General features: G+C 47.5%; 1 protein-coding gene across 2 annotated transcripts in view; it reads right to left on the reverse strand.

Moving 5' to 3' along the window:
• Positions 1 to 21,429, reverse strand: part of CAPZB (capping actin protein of muscle Z-line subunit beta) — a 58,659-nt gene that overhangs the window by 9,489 nt on the left and 27,741 nt on the right. For both annotated transcript variants that reach the window (XM_021533780.3, XM_021533779.3), the window contains exons 4-6: positions 16,885 to 16,998; positions 3,494 to 3,635; positions 2,859 to 2,975 (exon numbers count right to left, since the gene is read on the reverse strand). In XM_021533780.3, coding sequence (XP_021389455.1) covers positions 2,859 to 2,975; positions 3,494 to 3,635; positions 16,885 to 16,998 — 373 coding nt within the window. The remainder of the gene's footprint in view (positions 1 to 2,858; positions 2,976 to 3,493; positions 3,636 to 16,884; positions 16,999 to 21,429) is intronic.

The raw sequence follows: 21,429 nt of genomic DNA on the forward strand, positions 1-21,429 counted from the left end.
TTCCACTGCCCCAGGCTGCTCTAAACCCCATCCAGCCTGGCCTTGGACACCCCCAGACTGCTCCAAACCCCATCCAGCCTGGCCTTGGACACCCCCAGACTGCTCCAAACCCCATCCAGCCTGGCCTTGGACACCCCCAGGACCTTCCACTGCACCAGGCTGCTCCAAACCCCATCCAGCCTGGCCTTGGACACCCCCAGACTGCTCCAAACCCCATCCAGCCTGGCCTTGGACACCCCCAGACTGCTCCAAACCCCATCCAGCCTGGCCTTGGACACCCCCAGGCTGCTCCAAACCCCATCCAGCCTGGCCTTGGACACCCCCAGACTGCTCCAAACCCCATCCAGCCTGGCCTTGGACACCCCCAGACTGCTCCAAACCCCATCCAGCCTGGCCTTGGACACCCCCAGGCTGCTCTAAACCCCAGTCTTGGACACCCCCAGGACCTTCCACTGCCCCAGGCTGCTCCAAACCCCATCCAGCCTGGCCTTGGACACCTCCAGGGATCCAGGGGCAGCCACAGCAACAGAGTATCTTGAAGAGAGAGGAATAAAATCCTTCTCAAAATTTCAGTGCAACATTTAGGAACAGTCCAAGTGGGAACCTTACAAGCCTGGGGATACTCAATCAGGCAGAGTTTTTCCCAATGGCCTTGACAAAGGCAACAAAACGCCCTGGTTGTGTGGGGTGCAGGGCAACAATCTCACCTCCAGGCATGGCTGCAGAAAACAGCTTTTTTGAGAGCCTTGTTCCAGCTCCAAGCTCTGCTCCACCACGTGGCACTCCCTGAGCTGCTCCTCTGGCCACCAAGTTCATCCCTCCATCAGCACTCAGAAAATGCCCCGTTTGCAGCTAGGAGGCCCAACTGGTTTTGGAGGAATGGCTCTGACCACACTTCCCTTTCCAAGCACTGAGAGGCTGCTGTGCCATCAGGCTGTGAGCCAGGATATGACCAACACTTCAAAAGCTTCCTCTCAAACACAAGGACATCTGCTACTCTCATTTTAGGATCAAAGGTGGTCAAATAGCTTAAATGCTGAGTTGACCAAACCCACGTAAATTTACCATGTACAAAGTTTTTTTCAATATATTACTGATAGCTGTCAAGGTGAACCTGTAACCTGCTATTCAAGAGGTAACTAAACCCAACTCTTGGTGGCTCAGTTTGCTGCAGGCTGCATAAAAGGCTGATGAAAAAAAGAGAAGTACAACTTGCAGAGCTTGGGCGATGTGGCACGCTGGATTTCGAGCCAAGTCCAAGCCCTGCACTCAGGAGTTTAGTCCAGCTGCAGGTAACAAAGCAGCTCCTCTCACACAGAACACCTCGAGGCAGCGTGCAGAGTGCAGTTTTCTGCAGGATCCTGTGCCAGCCCAGGCTGGGATGTGGCCCCAGGTTCCTGTTTGTGCAGGAGCTGAGCATCCTCACCCCGGTGTTCCTGACACTGAACCAGGCCCTGGCGTCCTGCACCACATCTGAATCCAAGGCTGTGCTGCTAAAACAATGACAGAAGCATGAATCTCACCACTGAAGCTCTGAGAGGGAAGGTCAAACCAAGCAAGGCCCAGCAGCTCAGGCCAAGGTGTGCTGAGGACACCCATTCTGCACAGGCTCTTGTTTTCCTTGGCACAGCTCGTGCTCCAGAGGCCAAGGCCAGAGTCAAGCCCTTGGCCTGCACTTCACAGCTTTGATTTACAGGATTAGCAAGGCCTGTGATTAAATATTTGTCCGGGTCACCATAACTCGGGTGTAATTACTGCAAAAGGAGTCAAAAAAAGGGCTCAAAACTGTCTCCAGATGCCTTTTTCCTTCACTTGCTTTTCCACCAGCTTCTTCAACGTCAACAACGTGGAAAGAAAAATCACCCAGGCTGGGGTAAGCCGGGCAAGGCTAACCCAGTTTCAGTCTCTCTCTGCAATCCCAGACCCTCCTTGGCTTCACCTGGCTCAAACCTGCAGAGAACCATGAGGTTTTGAACAGAGTCTGCATTGTCCTTTGTATGGAAAGCCCCAGTGTGCCCTGGGAAGGCTCATAAAGGAGTTTCAGCTGCTGCCAATCTCTCCAGTCACTCATGACCTTACAATGTGCCTCCTGTCCTCCAGAGTTTATTACTCTGCTCCAGTCACTGACTTCCACAGCCCAGAGCAAGCCCAGCTCACCAGCAGGGAGGCAGAAGCCTCTGGCAGGTGGTGGGGCAGGAGCAGCCTCATCCCAGCTCAGCAGATCCTGCCTGGCAGGGACTGCAGCACTGCTGAGCTCTGCCAGCCTGGCACCCTCCTGCTGAAGAGCAGCTCTCAGGAGGCAGGCAAAGCCATTAATGCTGGCACAAAGCCCCCAGATGTTTAGGACAGATTGATCTTACTTTTTTAGGAGATTTTTTAAATCGGTGTTCTGGTACTGCAGGGAGGAAACACTAAAGGAAGAGACTATGTAATTGATGTCCTTAAAAAATCTTACTGTCAGTGCAAAAGACAGGTTTGTTCTCAGTGGTTTAGCTGGCTTTTAAAAGAGAGTAAGAAAAGAAGTCATCCTGTATTTTTATAATCCTGTTGGAATCTTCCAGATAAAAATATCTACAACATACTTGGAAGAATAAAAATTCAGGAATACCAAAAGACAAACTGAGAATTACAAGCAAGTCTGAACTCCTGCTGGATGTTTTGTGTTTTTAATTGCAAGCCCCGATGTGTCAAGCACAGTTCAAGGGGTTTTCTGGTAACTGCATTCACCATTTCCCTGGGCTGCAGAACAGCAGCAGGAGAGATGTTTATACAACACCTCACAAAACCAAGGCTCTGTGCCTGACGGGGCTGCTGGCTGTGGGGTGATGAGGCCAGGGCTGCCCAGGACTCAGCTGTACCTGTCTGGTGAGGCTTCCCCCCAGGTTCATGGTACCAGAGCCAGTTTTGTTGGTCTGCAGCCACAGCATCACCGTGGAGGTCAGCTTGTAATGGGCTGTGCGGCCACTGGACTTCTCCTGCAGGTGCAAGGGAACAAAAAGGGACAGGCAGAAGGTCAAAATCCCTCCTAAACCTAAATGGGGGCTGGCCTGGCACACCCCACATGCAACAAGCCAGGTAAGTCTAACCCCACTGGTGCAGCACAGACTCTTAAAGACAACTCTAAGTGTGCACATTCCTCTAATTTTCCAAAGCAAATCTAGTTAGAGCAATTCACCCTCCTAATACCTTGTTTTTATTACCTAATTAGTGATATTTATCTGTAGCTCTTTATGTTAAAATCCCCCCCACACATCTCAGGATCACATGCACAGAAAGGAACATACTTTCAATTCTTCTGGGATTCTTTGATTACAGCCCTGACTTATCTCTATCCAAATTGCTTTGGGGCATTTTCAAAAATTAACAAGGGAAAGAAGTTTACAGGCCTGACACAGTATTGCATTGTTCAGTGGAACACCTGTGCTCCTTAATTGTCTGGAATTAACCAGGTTTTGTTTTCACTGGGGTGTATCAGCTGCCCCAGAGGCTGTACCTGAACCTCCACCACGTGGATGGAATCCCAGCATCCCTTAATCTTCTTTGATCCATCTCCAGCTTTCTTAATGAGGATCACCCCAGCAAAGCCATGATCCAGATCCCAGAGGTAGACAGAGGAGACTCCACCTTCAAAATACCTGCAGGATGCAACCCAAAGGCAAGTTAAAAGCATGCAGGACCCAATCCAGAGGCAGATATCGATAATAATAATCTTAAATAAGCAAATTTATGTCTAATACAGATATTTTTTTTCTTATTTCAAGACAGTACACTCTCACACTTACACACCCAGAAACACAGCAGTTCAAATCACTTCATAATGCAGAGACTTTAATTACAAAACAACTGCACATTTCTCTGAAGGAGAATAAAGGTCTGGTGAGAACCAGAGCTATTTACAGATTTCTACAGGACCTGAGCAAACAATTCCTCTGATTCCAATTACCTACAACAGCTGGTAAAAGCATGAGCTACAACTTGAGCTGAGAGTAAGGCTTTATTTTACAATTTGGTCTTTTTTTCCCCTCTTTTCCCTCACTATTGGCAAAGTCTGGAAGTTCTTCACAGCAAAGTTCACTAATTAAGACAAAAGGGAGCAAGTAAGTAACTTTATGTTGCTGCCTCAGAAGTCTGTGTGAAGCTGACATTGATTTACTGCAAAGGGAGCTGAACTGGAACCAGGGATCTCAGAAATGCAGAGATGCTGTTGAGGCTTTATTATTCCAGCACCAGATATGGGGAACAAGAGCAAAGAAGCCAGACTGCCTCAATCTCAGGTGTCTGTTGCTGAAAGTACACTCAGAAAACCAGCCAAGCAATGGGGTCTGTAGAGCCCCACTCCCTCTGGATGACACTGGTGCAGGTGAAAATGCACTTCATAAAATAACAGTAAATAACCCTGTTTACTGTAACACTGTTGGAAAAAAAGATGCAAAAGGAGCAATTCTATCTTCTAGAAAACTGGAATTGCCACCCACAACAATTTACCCCTTCCATTCTCAAATTAGCAAAGCCATAAGGAGGATGAAGGAAAAGGGAATAATAAATACTCGTTCAGGGCACACGAGTCTCACATCTCAAGGGTGATCATGGCACACAAGGATCATGTGAGAGGAGGAGAGGAAACTTCATAAACTTCATCAACGGCACAAAATGTTGGTAGTCACACTTTTCACTGCCTGCAGGAGGGCAAAATCTCATCATCCAAAGTCCTGAGGAGCTGCCAGGACTGCCAGCTCCCAGGCAGATGAACCTGTCTGCATTCTGCCTCTGACTGTCACACACACAGTGAGTGACCACTCACTCCTCTTCTAGAGAGAGGAAATCATCCCTCGCAGCCAACGTGAAAAAAATCATGGAACCTTCCCACCTCTGTGCTTCCCTCCTTCCTAGTGGGCCTTCCAGTTGTGAATGCTGCTTAGAAGTCAATTTACTGCAATTTAGAGTTCATGGATTACCCCTAAGAATTGCAGATTACAGCACACTGACCCCACCGTTGCCAGCAGCCAGGAGAAAAGACACTGGGAAGTGTATTCCAGTGACATTTCCAACACTTCAGCACATTTCCTGCACTCACAACATCACATCAATACCTGGTTTCAAGAGGGCAGAGTCACCAAAGAGCCCCAATTCCCTTTAACTGCAGACACCCAAGGCTTTACCAAACCAGTGCTGACTTCAGGAGGGATAAACAATTTCCTATAAACTCACCACAGCCTTTCATTTCTAACGGGTGGCTCTGCCTCTCCTCACCCAGCCCAGCCCAGGCAGCTCAGGACCCCCTGTCCTGGGGCACTTGCCAACCACTGATAACACAGCTAAAAAAGCAAAGCCCAGCCACCTAAAGCCAAGCTTCCAGCAGGCAACTTCAACCTAACAGACCGGCTAACACCCTTTGTACAGCCCCTGGGGAATTCACAAATGGATTGTGGTTAATGCAGTTAATGGGAATTCCAGTCCTGCAGTGAACCTCAGCTCCGACCCAAGCCACCCTTCCTTCGGCAGTGGGAATCAGAGGCCAGAGAGAAGCAGTTATTGTCCCTTCTCAGAGTCAGATTGCTTTAAAAATATATATATAGTATATTCTTTTTCATCTACAGAATCAGTGAATTCACTCAAAATGAGCTGGCAGTCACTGAGAACATTACAGTGTGCACAGACAGTTTCCCCATTACCCACTTTATGACCTTGCTACAAGCATGAAGCATTAATTAAGAGAGGGACCGAAACAAGGTTTTGGGAAATTTATTCTTACCTACTGTACTTTGATCCTAATGACATGAAACAGGAAAAAAATAATTTTTATGTGGTTCACCTTTATGAGATTTTACATAAAGGCTTTTGTGGGTATTTTAAGAATGTGCTAAAATGTTGTCTGAAACCACATAAAACCATGTGAAGAACCTCCCGCCAGAACCAACAGCGCACACATGGAAACGCTTTGAGTGCCTTTGGAGATCTAATGAATCAAATCTAGTATTAATATTGTTTTAAATACCAACATGCAATTCCAATAAAGCTGCTCTGCCATGGCCAGGCCCAGGAACTGGAGGCTGGAACAACAATGCCAGCGACTGAATCCAAGGCACGCCAGGATATACATTATCCAAAGGCTCCAAAATCCCCTCCTCCTTCATGGGGAGAAAATATATAGAACTGATCACTACACTGGATTTCACCTTCAAATAGCACTGAAGTGGGATTTCTGAACCTCAGAAATCACAGTTGGATATGAGGGGAACATTCCTGGTTTTTTAAAATAAAAATAAAGAGGTGCCACAGGCTAATTGGTCCATAATAAAAAATGGGATGATAGATTGGGAGGAATTTAAATTGACATTCACAGACTTGGATTTGCTGCAGGAGGGCTGGGCTTCCTCCAAAAAAACCCTTCACCACATACTGGTGCACATACTAAAATGCAAGAAGGGGAAGAACCAGCTTGGAAAAGGCCCCAGGAAGGCACAAACTGGGATTTTCTCTGTTAAAGAAATGGATGGGCAAGTCAGTCACACACAGCTCCTGCATTAAACACCTTTTTCCTTAGTGTCCTGTTCTGGATGTCCCTAGCCCTGCTCCTCCTGCACAGCTGTGCCTGGAGAAGGCAGTGTGGCTTCTCTGGAAGTTGGAATCACAGAATCCTTGAGGCTGGAAAAGCCCTTTGGGGTCATCAAGCCCAACCATCAGCCCAGCACCACCACGTTCAGCACTAACCCACAGCCCCACAGCTTTTCTGAACACTTCCAGGGGTGGTGACTCCACCACTGCCCTGGACATCCTGCTCCCATGCTTTTCAACCCTTTCTCTGAAATTTTTTCCTTACCCCTGGCACAACCTGAGAGGCCTTTTCCTCTTGTCACCTGGGAGAAGAGGCTGACCTGGCTACAACTGCCCTCTCCCAAAGCATCCAAGCAACCAGCAGATGCTTTTGGGATTTCAGGAGGCCTCAAGTAGGAGGAGTTCCTATTGTGGTGCCTCAGACACACTCCAAGGGACAAACCATTCCCAAAGGATGGCTTCAGGGCAAAGCAATCACTGCTCTCTGCCTAAGGACACCCATCAGTCCAGGATGTTTCAATCAAGATCAATCAGGCTTTACCTACGCACAAAACTTTGTTATGAAACAATGAAAAATTGTTTTATGGTTGTCAAATTCCTTTATTAACAAGGAAAACACTGCTAAATGATATCATAATTGGGTTCAGTTAGAAGGACCTGAAAAGATCATCAAGACCAAGTGACATCCCTATCCTTGGAGAGGACAGTGAGTGCTCTATCTCTGGGAAAATAACTTTTTATAAAGCTGCCCAGGAAGGTGACTAAAAGGCATAAGGCCCAAAGTAATCATTCATTCTCTTTACAGAATTCAGAACAGCAGTTCACTCAAAATCAATTATAGTTTTAATGCCATGATCAAACACTGAATTTTTATATCTGTTACTCATCAACCACAGAACTCCTGGAAAAAGCTGTTTTATACAAAAAATGTCACACTTAAGACTGACCTACTTTACAAATGCAAGAATAAAAGAAAATATTTAAGCTAAGAGTGATCCAAAGCTTTATGAAGTGTTTGAAGTTGAAGCGGGTGGAGACACAGGATGGAAACTTGTCTAAGGAGCCGGAGCTGTACCCATGAAATAGAGGCTGTGGCCAGAACAAAGCTGCAGCTTCAAGAGGGATGTGATAGGGGAGGAAATCCCCCAGCTTCCAGCCCAGCCCCCAGGGAAGGAGGGCGCGTTAATCACTTTGTTCTACCACTGAAGGACAGCTCAGGAAGGCCCTGTGACCCTCCTGATAACGTTCCTCTCCTCCAAGCCTCACCAAGAGATCCTGGACGCTGTGTGGAGAAAATGACTTTCCACCACGCAGCAATAAAAACAAGCTCTGACTTTCAATTACACCTCAGAACCAAATCGCTCATCCATAAAAACATTTGTGTATTTTCCAGTAAGTAGCTGAGAGCCAGAGACAAAAAGTCTGTGGCTTATGGCTCTCCCAAACCCCTGATGCCAAAGCACCAACACCTGGAACCTCAGCCTGGCTCTGCAAACCTTCCAAAGGCTTGCACAGGGTTTCAAACTGGCTCATTGAAAGCAGAAAAATATATTTTCTTTTATTCCCTAATGGTCATGTAGTTATTTCTTCCAACTACAGAAGTTCAGCACAGAAGGGAAAAGTCTCCAGCTATTCAGATCAACAGACTTCCGAGAAAACTGGCATTTAAAAATCCTACCCCAAAGGAAGGTACTGAGCATTCAGCTCACGTGTTTTTACAAGAGTGACAATGACTGGAGTCACAGTGTGAGCAGCTGGTGTCTCACAGCAACCCAAACTTTTCCTAAATGCCGGGGTGAGGAAGCACATTGCAACCCTCCTGGCAACAGGAGACTGGGGTGGCAAGTGATGTGGCACAGCTCCCACCGAGCCCTTCCCCGTCACCTCCAACCAGCACAGCAATCACAACAGAAATATGAAGGAAGTGGCAAATTTGAGCAACCCACCTCCCATCAAAGCCAAAGCACTGCTCAGGTGTTCAACAAATCCCCTGCAGCCTCAAGGAGGAGGAACAAATTCTTCAGGAGATCAGCTGTCCCTAAATAATTGTTGCCTCCACCCAGCTGTTGAGTGATGAGGCTCAGGAGGCTGTTCTTTAATGAAAGGACAGGCTGGCAGCAGGAAGGAGCAGGATGTGACACTTCTCCCACTGCTGTGAGTCCAGGGGATTTACAGCTCCTCTCTCCTTCCCTGGCCCCAGCAGCACAACTGTGGAGCCCTTCCACAGTCTCACCAGAAGGTAAAATGCCTGTGCACGGCCCAGGGGTTTTGCACCCCACTTGATGAACTTAGCCCAAGTTATGCTTGGGGGCTCTATACAGGTATTTTACAGGAATTCTTTCCAGCATACACAGGTGCAAAAATCCCTGGAGCAAACATACCATACTAGTTAGGTATGTGTAACTTCAATGCCAGTTGTACTTAAAAGCACACATCTGGACCACGGTAGGATGACTCAAACTGCTCAGCAGAGCTGTGAAGTGCAGCAACTCTGCAAGGAAGGAAAACAGTACCCAAACAATGGGATCCTGAAGGCTAAAAGTCTCCCAGAACTTCCCAGTTTGTGCTTTCTAGCACCTTTCATTATTTAACAAAAAGTGCACTGCTCACATTTTCCTTTCCATCCAATTGCTCCTGGCAGACGGAAATTAATGACCAAATCCCTTTGGAGAAGTCACCTGGAAACAGTTCCATCAGCCACCTAATGAGCAGGACAAGGGGTCACTCTGGAACGTGTTCAAAGGAGGGACTGCTTCATTAACAGCAGGAAGCTCCCACTGCTTCCAAACCCTTCTCCCATGGCCATCCCTGGGCAGCACACCCACTGCTTCAGCCACCCCCAGTCTGCCACGTTCCAGGCTCTGCCAGCTGAAATCCAAACATGGGTAGGAGGGGTAGAGACAGCAGAAATCTTCTGTGTCGTGGTTTAAGTCTGGCAAAATCTTTGCAGGCTGCAGATTTCATGTGACATCAATTCTTTAACAGAGGAATTCTGTATCTGCCACAAGAAGGCTGCTGCTGTTTAAGTCACTCTGTCTTCAAATTCCATCATTAAAACACTGTGCATTTGTGAGGGCATGAGGTAAATAATACAATACAAAGTATTATTAGAGACAACCAGTTCAAAAATTCCAGATCACAGTACACTGACAGTTTAAGATTTCATCTCATTTTTGAATCTAAGTAATTTCTTCTTAGGGATTTCAAGCCTTCAGAGAGCAGTGTTTGAGGACAGTGCTGCATCATCAATGCTGACCTCCTAATCCAAGTGTTCAGTTTTTATGTAATTACAGAGAACCATGGGAACCCAAGGGAGAAACTCCTCCTCCACCCAACATCTCCGATTCAGAAGATAAGAATGCAGTGTGTGCAGAGCTGCTCCAAAATGGAACTCCCAAAGAAAAAAAATCAGATGAAAAGCAACCAATTCAGTTTTGCAGCATGGCAGTACCTTTAATTTTCCCCTCTTTTCTAAGAAGATTCTCTAATTTGTGTAATATTTATCAACAACATCAATATTATTTCTGCTCTGAGCTGCCTATAGGCACGCTGAGGAGGGGATCCCATCAATGCTCTGTTTTCTATATCCAAGTAATTTCCTTGGGAACACAGCATGGCTGTAGCTGTGAAAGCACACAGACATGAAAGCAGAGAAAGTCCTGGAGGTTTAGACCTGTCTTAGGAGACTTCATCTCACCATTATTAGCCTGACCCGAGGCAAAAATCTCCCTGATGACACAATGCTGATGTCACACCCCACGGCGCAGATCCCCAGGCAGCAGAGGGATGCACAGGCAGTTTCCTTAGTGCTGGGATGCACAACAAACCCATCTGGATTCAATCTGCAGGGCCTGGCTGTGCAAGCCCCAGGAACTCCCATGCCCAGGAGAAAGCCAGCACAAAGGGCTGCAGCAGTAATGAGGAACAGCGAGCTGATGGCAATAAAGTCACTTCAAAGCTTTCCAGGGGCTTCCAGTTCAGGCAGAGCAGGTTTGCATCTGAACACAGACACAGGGCTCATAAAGGGCTCACAGCTGCCAAACCCCTGGGTGAGCTCCAACCCCATCCAACCTGGCCTTGGACACTTCCAGGGCTTGGGCATCCACAGTTTCTTTCTCTGGGCAGGCTGTGCTGAAAGCAACGCCCTCGTCACACCTCTTACATCTGTTCTTCACTTGGTGAACCAGGGCTGTTCCATGCACAAGTACAGCAAAGCTGGTCAAACAGATGAATGCAGCAGTTGCTACGAACCCTGTGAGAAGTGCAGAGTATTTTGTGAGTTGTCCTGAGCTCCACTGAGAGGCTCTCGGGGTCTGTCAGGGAAGGAGAACTCAGATGACACCGCAGCAGATCTCAGAAACAGCTACAGCCCAAGGGCAGCACAAACAGAGATTCCCATTTTTTCTTATCAGGACAAATGGACTAAGGCAGTGCCAGAGGTTGTTCAAACACACAATCCAAAATAAACTAGGAAAAAGGGTAAAAACAGCTAAAGAAAGTCGAACTATCCAGCAGTTTATGGGACATCTGAACATGCTTGGTACAGATGATGGCACAAAAATGAGACATCCCTGAAGGCCAGCAAAGCCAGGCTGTTCCACGATATTAAACAGAGTAATAAAAATAAAAAATACACTCAGCCCTGAGCACTCTAAAAATGAAAGGGCAAAGTCATCTGTCACTGGGACCTCACTGCTGTACCTGCCCAAGCTCCTCAGGGATTCCTCCTGCAGAGCAGGGAAAGGCAGTGGGTGCTCAGCTGGCTGCAAAGGGCACCTCTGCTCCATGCACAGGACAGCAACAGCCACCCTGCAAAGAGCAGAGGCCTGGGCTGCCACTCTCAGCACTGCTAACACTATCCAGCACTGCAGGAACTATTCTGCACTAGATTCCAATCAAAATTCAATAATAAAAGGATTACACACAACAAAGACATTTCGGAGGTCAATCCTCTCCCAGACCTCCTTCCACTCCTACCAAATTCCTGGTCCAGAGCTCTAATATAACAAACTGAAAATGGATCAACATCAAAACAGAGACAGAAGCAGAAGTTCAAAAGGTTTCATTGCCCACTCTGTTGAGGAAACTCAAAATCTTAATCAAGACAAACATTTTTCAGAAGCAGAATGATTAAGATGATGTTTTATCTTTTTTTAAAGCTGTTAAAAATCAAAAGCACCAATAAATCCAATTTAAGCCACAGAAAAAAGGAGGAATAGCTTTCTAAATGTATGTCAGTCACTAAACCAGTCCCAAGTTGCCAAAACTCATCCTGTTTGCAGACAGATCAGCAGCATCCTTCCCAGGGGAGGTCTATTTAATCACTTCAGAAATTATTTTTTCCAGACAACAAAGAGCCATTAGATTACTTAATTAAAGGCCTGATTATCTCAAACCCAAAACAAGGGAAGGCAGAATCTAAAATAGGGAGATTTAACCAGCTGCCCTGGTCCTCATTATGCTTTGATTTCAATCAAGCACACACACGTCAAGCAAAGGGCAATAAATTACAACCATGTGTTGGAAGAAATTATCTTCACCATATTGGAAGTGGAAAGCCAAGGCTCTAACTGAGTGGTGTAAGATATTAGACTTCCATCTGGGAATAATAACCTACTGAACACAAACATACCAGAGCAATAGCTCCAGGCACTGCTGGAGTTAAACCTGGCAGCAGGAGATGGAAATGGAACAGTTGTTTTTTGGGAAAGTGACATGGATTTTGGTAAAACAGATAACCAAGAAACATGCTTGTTGTTTAACATGGATAACAGAGAGGGAACTACAACCTGGTGTAATTCCTCTTTAACCCAAATGCCTCCAGAAAGGAAAGGTGGGATATTCCAGTGATACAAATGTGGCTTGCACTAAAACAGACACTTAAGGCAAATTCAGCCTTGGTTCACAGGCACTGCAGGTTCAGCAAAATTGTTCTTTTCCAGCTTACATGATTTTATTACATGCAATGTTACAAGACTTCCTCCCCAAACTTGCTTTGACACTACAGTCACTCAGTGGCCATTAAGCTTTTGGGGACAAAAATGGATTTTAAGGTCCCTAGCAAGCAAATCTGGCTGGATTATTCCATACAAACTGTTAACAAACCCATAACAGGCTGTTTCCCTCCAAACACCCACGACAGCAGGTGCCAACCCCTTGGGAAATGGCAAATACAATGCAGTGACTCACTGAACGTAGGTGGAGACTTACCACACCTGATGAAAAGAGAAATCTAAAAAGGAAAGGTGTGTGGGCCAAATGGGACTGACACAAGGAAGAACTGAAGCAATCTGAAGTGCTGGGAGAGGCCTGAGATGAATTCTGTGAGATATCAGCACTTTCTGTGTTGGAGGTAAAAAGGGACCTGGTCCAGGGGAGGATGGAACCACACGGGGAGGGCAGAGTGGGATGGAGATGTTCTCCAAGTGCCCATTTCTCTCCAGATGTCTTTGGAAGCTCAGGAGTGATGTGAGCCCTGTGCACAGACACTTCTGAGAGACCTGGGGTTGTCCAGCCTGGAGAAAGGAGGCTCTGGGGTGACCTGGCTGGGGCCTTCCCATGCCTGAAGGAGCCAACAGGAAAGATGGAGAGAGACTTTGGACAAGGGGGAATGGCTTCCCACTGCCAGAGGGCAGGGTTAGATGGGACATTGGGAAGGAATTCCTCCCTGGGAGGGTGGGCAGGCCCTGGCACAGGGTGCCCAGAGCAGCTGTGGCTGCCCCTGGATCCCTGGAAATGTCCAAGGCCAGGCTGGACAGGGCTTGGAATAACCTAGGACAGCAGAAGTTGTCTAGCAAGTCTGGACACAAAGCCACTACTTGCTCTGAAAAACCCAGCAGAAAGTCTCATTACAGGAATAAAATGCCTGAACAGCCCAGGAAATTCAGGCAGGTTGGGATCTGGTGTTCCCTGTGAGTGCTGTGCTTACTTTTGTATTCACTGTTACCTCTCTTGCATGAAACAGCTACAGAGGCAGCTCAGAGACATTCCCTGCCCCACAGAGGGACAGAACAGCCTCTTAAGGTGTGTGAGAACCCCGGCCTTATTCTGGGGTCCCATGTGGTGGTGAAATTCCTCCTCCCACCCGAGCTTCCAAAGAAAAACTGCGCAGGCTCTTGCTGTTCGGTCTCAGGGCAGTTTATTGTGAGTTATCCAAAAGATTTTCTCCTCGGGCTGCTGTGGTTTGCTCCCAGCTCAGGCAGAGGCACACACACACCCTGACATCCTCTCTGACCCCGACTGCTTCTTCTCTCCCTGCCCAGGGCTGCTGCTGTCTTTTATATGTACATTACGTATTACATGTTTATGGTTTTTCCCCAATACCTATTACCTGTATTACAAAGTGCTTTTCTACTCTAAACCAACCTGTGAGTGCCAACATCACCAATGACATGGAGGTGAGGAAGAAGAAGGAGGAAGAACAGGATCAGCCCACTTTCCTCCATCTTAGAACTTCTGACCCCCATGTACAAAGTAAAAACCCCCCTGTACATGTGCTAAAACCCCCCTGTACAATACTAAAAAAAAATTCCCCTCTGTTTTGTAACTACTTTTACTATATTATCTAATCTTTTGTGACTGCTTGTTCCACCTCCAAAGTTGGTAACTCATTCCATGGCTCAAACGCAAAATCACAGCTGTTTGCAGCTGCCTGCCAGGGTCTAAAATGCTTCTGACCAAGGCCTGGAACCTCCAAAAATGTCTGAGAGACAGTTTGAGTTCCAACAAAGGTGAGGAACTGCTGTGTCAAGTTTGAGGCTCCTCCCTCAGCAGCATTTTCATCCTCTTCACCTGCAGCCACTGCACTTAAATTGGTATTTTTAAAGAGAGAATCTGTAATGTGAAGTACCAATTAGCCTGGTGTCCCCTGTGAAGGATCTGTGTGGGCAGGCAACCTCACCAGAGTGAGCAGAAACTATGAAAGCCTCTGCAGGTCAACACAAAATGTAGATTTTCTGCACACTGCCTACAGGCTGATCCCTGCTCCTGGAGGACGAACCTGGCATAGATCTCCCTATCTTACAGTAATCAGAATTTCCACAAAAGATCCAGTCCTAAGGACAGCCAGCATGCGTAGCTCTTTGATTATTTCCACCAAGGAGCCTGAAGTATCTCCCAGTGCTGGAAAAGCTCTGCTGTGCCTGGCTCTGGAATGGGGAAGGACACAGGTTCCTGGCCCAGGATGCCCTGTGCCCTCCCTCCCCAGCTCCAGGAGCTGCCAGAGCAGTGACACTGCCAGGGCAGTGCCACCTCCATGGACTCTGCCTGGCCCAGCCCCACTGGAGGCTCTCCAGGCATTCCCAGGGTCAGCTCCCAGCCCCAGCAGCCATGCAGTGACATCCCTGGCACTGCCACCCTCCCAGGGCAGCCCAGCAGCCCTGCAGTGACATCCCTGGCACTGCCACCCTCCCAGGGCAGCCCAGCAGCCATGCAGTGACATCCCTGGCACTGCCACCCTCCCAGGGCAGCCCTGCCCAGGCAGTCCCAGCAGCTGCTCCGTGAGGAATTGCTGCAGTCATTCCCAACCCAACGTGTTGGCAAGAGCAGCACTGAGGGATGCTGGCACTTGTTGCCACCTCTGAATTTCCACCCTCTGATCTCCAAGTAAAAATTAAGCTTCTGCTGTCAAAACACAAAAATCCAATTGTCTTATTCAGAAAACTGCAGAGCCCAACTGCAAGAACAAAAGCCTGTTTCTCTCCCATCTCTGTTGGAGGTGGAAGTACAAATCCTGATTTTAAGCATGACGAACCCTTCAGACGCTGAGGTTAAGTTTCCTTAACTTGGCAAATTCTTTTCACAGATGCCTCAATTTTTTTACGCTGCTCAGCCAAACATGAAGCCACACTTGTCCTCTTTTCCTCCTCCACTTTTGGGATCACAAGAAGTGTTCTGTGCTGGCACCTGTGCCCATAGTCTGACCTGTCCTCCTGGGTCCCCTCTGACCATTCCTGCCTGTGAAACCTGCCCTGACAAACAGAAAGATGGAATTTGGAACAAGCTCACCTTTTCCTTCCACACAATACATGAAGACTGTTATATAAAGGTACTGCTGTACCCCACACTGAGCAGGGCTCAGCAGATTCACCTCAGTCAGAAACCTGCCCTTTCCTTTCAGCAAATTCAAGCTGTTTAAAGAAGTTATTGTACCCAGCCATGACTTCATGGTCATCTCAGCAGAGAGGGATTTAAAAAGACAACCTTGGTTCTATAAACCTCCTCATTTTCATCTCAGGGTATTAAAAATCTTATTGGTCCTGTTCTGTTCTGCATCTGGGGAGTAACTGTAAATTTGGCTTTGCTGAATATGCAAAATTCCTTTCTTCCAGTCACTTCAGATACCAATAACAACTGTTACTTACAAGAGAAGTTGGAGAGCTATGAAAATAATGCACCAAAAGAAGTAAAAATTTGATACCTGTAACAGAAGTGTGATGCTTAACACATTTGGACAGGCTGCATTTACATTGAGCCACAGAACCCAGCAAGGAAAGTTCCTTTTAATATGCTTCTGTCAGCACTGTAACATGATGAACTCATCTAAAGTTGTGTTTTATCTGCCTTTTCAGACAACATGAAGCAGCAATGAAGTTTGTTCACTTTTTTCATGGTCCTTAGGCACCTTCCTAAGAAAGTGTCCCAGGAAAGGACACACTTACTGGTTCATTTTGCTTTGCAACACTCATTTGCTGTGTAGTTTTAGCATCACTTTCTACCCCAACACTACTTAGGAGAGCACAGAGTACAGAGCCCACAGCTGAACCTGATCACATCCCAAGGATGTGGAGGAAAGTGCAGTGCAGGCCCAGTTTACAGAAAAATTCTTCAACTGGTAACTCACCCAGACAGCTTCCTATTGCTGCTTTAAAAAGCCACTGCCTGATCTGCATTGATCTCACACGGGCTCTATTAATTCCTTTGTTTTGCACCTCTTTCATAAGACAGGGCCTGAAACAAGCATCCTGCAGCAGAAGTACATTAATCCCTGCCCAACTGCTGCTCTTCAGCCTTCAGTACCTCTTGTTTTACTGGGAGATGTGAGAGGTGCTGCTGCACTCAGAGATTTTTTAAGAGTACAGCCTTGAGGGAATGGAAAATGCAGATGGTTTAAGACTGAACTTAGAGATCAAAGAGAAGCCAGATCATGCCAGGACAGAGACAGCATCAATCTGTTAAAGGAGGTGGGAAAGCACCTCAGCATCTGCCTTTGGCACCAGCTGACAGATTTGATCAGGTCTGGCATCACAAACCCAGCTGCCTCCCCCCTAGCCTGCCCCAGGGGACACAGACAGACAGACAAACAGGGCTCTGAGGGTAGGACTGACATACAAGTCTCTGTACTGGTCAAAGGCATTGTTGGCTTCCACCTCCAGCTTGCGCAGGCGAGCCGAGGGCATGGCACCGTCCTCCAGGGGAGGGTCGTACTTGTTGCTCCAGGGTGACCTGCAGGGAGACAAGGACAGGGACAGTCACACCAGGGCACAGGACAAACAGTCACAGTGTCTGAGGCTGGAAATGGGGCTGTGTATTCTAGTCCTGTCTGTCAGAGGTGGGGCAGTTATCTTCTATTCATTGGGCAGTTTTCTTTCTCTCTTCCACAAACCAATCCTCCCCGCAGGAGATAGCTTCTGTTATTAATTATTAATTATTAATTATCTTCTGTTCATGGGCCATTGAGTGTCACTGCCTGGCTGAGAAAATTCCATCATCCCATTGGGAGATGCTCTGCCCAGGGGGAGGAGCCAAGCATTCCTACCTGGATCCAATCTGAGATTTTGGGACACCAGAACAGCCTTTTCCCACTGCACTCCCAGAGGAGCAACTTTCTCCCCACTGCATTCCCAGAGCAACAGCTCTTTCCCACTGCATTCCCAGAGGAGCAGCTTTCTTCCCCCTGCATTCCCAGAGGAGCCCAGGCCCATCTCCCCCAGCCCTGGAGCTCCAGAGGAAAACTCCCCCCTTGTGCAGGATCCTGCTCCAGCAGAAGCACAGCTGGCACTGCAGGAGGGCTGAGCCACCCTGGGATGGGACTGCTGCCACCTCCCTGACACACAGGCTGCCAGGGCCTGTTCTGACTCTGTCAGTTGTTTGTTTGTTGGTTTTTTTTGTACTATTACATTTGTAATTTTAGTTTTCCTAGTACAGAACTGTTATTCCTGATCCCATATCTTTGCCTGAGAGCCCGTTAATTCCAAAATTTGTAACAATTTGGAGAGAGAGGGTTTCCATTTCCCATTTCAGGAGAGGCTCTGCCCTCCTCAGCAGACACTGGCTGTTCAAACCCAGACAATGAGACAGAGCCTGCTCACAGCCCCAAGGTTGCCAGAGCTCCCAGGAGCATCTGGACAACACCCCCAGGGATTTCTGGGTGTCTGGGCAGGGCCAGGAGTTGGCCTGGATGGTCCTTGGGGGTCCCTTCCAGCTCAGGATATTCCATGGCTCAGAAAGATTTAATATTGCTGGGTCTGACCTCATCCACAGATGCTGAACTTGCAAAAAACCCCAAAAGGTGCCCAGGGCAATCTACCTGTAAGAACTGCACTCTCCACAACCATTTCAAACAGTGAAAAGGGGACACTGAGCCCTTAAAACTCACCTGGGGGTCATTCCCTGGCTTCAGGTTTTCTATATAAAAAAAATCTCTTGGGTTTCCATCTGTTCTTTCTTATATATTCAACAACAAGGCTTCAGCTGTTGAACATTAAATATTAAAAACTGTTTTTTCATGCAAATACAAATTGATTGTGTAGTTTATTTAGGATCTGACAGTATTTGAGCCAAACACTGCTGGCTATGATTAAGGTCCACATTTTCCTCCACTATTCTGCTTTGAAATAAACTCTACCTTTAGCAAAATATTAGGAAACCCTTTGAACAGTTTGAAGGACTTAACAGGGTTTGTAAAGCTGCGGGTTTTACAACAAATTCTGCAGGTGTGGAAGAGATTTTTGTGTTCTTAATGAAAGATTTGGTATTAAAAGATTAATGGAACTCTCTGCCCATCTGCTTGAGGCTTTTATAACTCCCATTCTGGAAACCTGCATTTTGCTTTTCATTTCCCCTTGGAGTAACCAACTTACACATTGCACTGCTGGCTCAAAGAAAAGCACCTCCACCCTTTATCTCCCCCTTTCCCACTCACTTTGCCCAGCCCCTGGCTGCACCACCAGGTCCCAGTGCTGGGGAAAGGCTTTTTCTTTATCACCCATTTCTCAGAAAGGCAGCAGGCCCTGACACCTGTTTGGTGCCTGGCACAAAGCCCAGCCTCTGCTCTGCTCCCACAGCTCCTCCTGACCACCCCTGACAGCAAAGGTGGGACCAGAGAGAGTGGAGCTGTTGTACCACATCCACCCAAGCGATGTTTGCAGGTCATGATTCTCATCTCAGGGCTGTGTCCATTCTGGGCCCTCACCACAAGAAGGACCTGGATGGGCTGGAGTGTGTCTAGGGAAGGGAATGGAGTTGGGGAAGGGGCTGGAGCACCAAGAGAGGCTGAGGGAGCTGGGAAGGGGCTGGAGCCCCAGGAGAGGCTGAGGGAGCTGGGAAGGGGCTCAGCCTGGAGAAAAGGAGGCTCAGGGGGACCTTGTGTCTCTGCACAGCTCCTGCCAGGAGGGGACAGCCAGGGGGACCGGGCTCTGCTCCAGGAACAGGGACAGGAGCAGAGGGAACAGCCTCAGGCTGGGCCAGGGGAAGCTCAGGGTGGACACCAGCAGGAATTTCCTCATGGAAAGGGAGCTCAGGCCTTGGCAGGGGCTGCCCAGGCAGGTTTGGAGTGCCCATCCCTGGAGGTGTCCAAGGAAGGGCTGGCTGTGGCACTCTGGGCTGGGGACAAGGTGGGGACCGGTCACAGCTTGGACTCAGTGGTTTTGGAGTGTTTTTCCAACTTCAGTGATTGTGAGGTTTTGTGATTTTAAACAGCTGCTTAAAATGTGGTTGCTTTGGAGAGGAGTCAACAGCCACAAGATCCCAGCTGGGTCAGGCTGGAAGGGACCACGGGGCCTCATCTGGTGCCACCCCCTGCTCCAGCAGGGTCAGCCAGGGCACAGGACTGGGTCTGGGTGGCTCTGGAACATCTCCAGTGAGGGACACTCCACAGCCTCTCTGGCAATGTGTCCCAGAGTGTGTCAAGTTGTTCTCCCTCATGTTCAGGTGGAGCTCCCTGGGATCAGTCCCTGCCTGCTCCTCTGGTGCCACTGCTGGATCCCAGGGAGCAGAATCCTGCTCAGAGCCCCCCTTTGGACAGGGACACACAGGGATGAGGTCCCTCCTCAGCTCTTTCTTCACCCCTTTACCTAAAATCTGCAAAAGCTGGGAGAGATTCACAGAAACCCCTGCTGGTGCTGGCCTGGTGCTCCCAATGGCTCGGCTGCTGCACAGGGTGAGCAGGCAGCTCCTGCAGAACCACTGGGAGATGCTCCAAGTGCAAACCCCAAACATCTTCCCCAGGCTGCAGGAATGGCACTGAGGGGCAGCCCAACAGACCCTTCCAGCCAGCAGCTTGTGGCATTTTCATCCCGATCCAGCTGGAGCCAGCAGCAGCTTTACCAACCAAAAAAACTCCTAACACAGCCCTGTACTTTTTATTTTTGTAGAAATGCACTCACAACACATTTAAACACTTAACTGGAGGCTATTTGAAGAAAGACAGATGGACAAGCACTTAAATTTCAAAAGTCAGACCTCTAATTTCCCCAAAAGAGAATGGTTTGTGTTTCAGCTAACAGGTTTCAGTGTTGTTGGCCCCAAATTCCCCATAAGGATTCCATTTAACAGAGTGATCAAACACACTTCGAGTGGAAATGTATGGACAAAGTCAGCAACCTTGATGTCTAATATTAAAAAATAAAATTATTAAAAGCTCTGCCTTCACAATGTGGATTCCACAACTGTTTGATATTCTTCACAAAACTTTGTTATTCCAGGAGCACTCACAGAAGTACCTGTGAGACTCACACAAGCAGGATTTAATAATATGAAGAAAATAAAAATTATCTATTTATGAAGATCCAAGGAGACTCCAAAAATCCACCTTCTAGTCTGATCCATGTTCAACGTGGACCAAACCAAGTCTGTCTAAACATATGAAAGACTAAACTCTGATGGGCTGAGCATTAGGATATTCACTTCTCACAATAGCTTTTTTCCCAGGCTAATTCCCAGTCAAATTGTAAAGCCACTCGAAAAACCCAACCCTGTAAAACTGGATCCCAGTGAGAAAGTCTGACTACCCAGCCCCACCTCTCCTGCTGAAGCACAGCGAGGCTCAGTTGCCCACGGAATGCTTGGAAATACATGGATTAAAAGTATTTATTGCTAAAAGAAATGCAATTAGCAACCTTTCTAATAGAAAGGGAAGGTGTTTAGCTTGGAGTGTGCAGGAACTGGGGATGCAGCACATGTCAGGCAGGGAAAAAGATTCCCTGGTACTTCTAATCGAGCGTGTGGGTATGAAAAATGGCTGTGGAAATATCAAAAGCTTTTAAAAGCCCAGTGAACTCCTCCTAGATCTTGGCCTAATTGATTAAATTAGTGTAAGAGCCACTTCTTAGTAACAACTGCAGATTTTATGAGGTACGAAGCAGTGTCTGGACACAGGCACAGAATGGGATTAACATGCACAGGGCAGTGCTGCTGGGGTTTCAAAGGCTTCTGCTGTGGGCTGAAGGAAAGAATTTACTTCATGAATCAGAGCTGGGACCAATCAATTCCAGAAGGAAGAATCACTTCAATCCAGAATGCCTGAATCAAAAGCCTTAGGAACAGGATTCTTTCATGCCAGCAATTAACACATGGTGCCTGTTCTAGAGGAACAAATGAAAGAGCTTCTCTGAAACCTCATTACTTAATAAGTCTCGAAAATTTCAAAGTGATTTT

The sequence above is a fragment of the Lonchura striata genome, chromosome 24, assembly GCF_046129695.1.
Source record: "Lonchura striata isolate bLonStr1 chromosome 24, bLonStr1.mat, whole genome shotgun sequence".
NCBI classification, from domain to species: domain Eukaryota; kingdom Metazoa; phylum Chordata; class Aves; order Passeriformes; family Estrildidae; genus Lonchura; species Lonchura striata.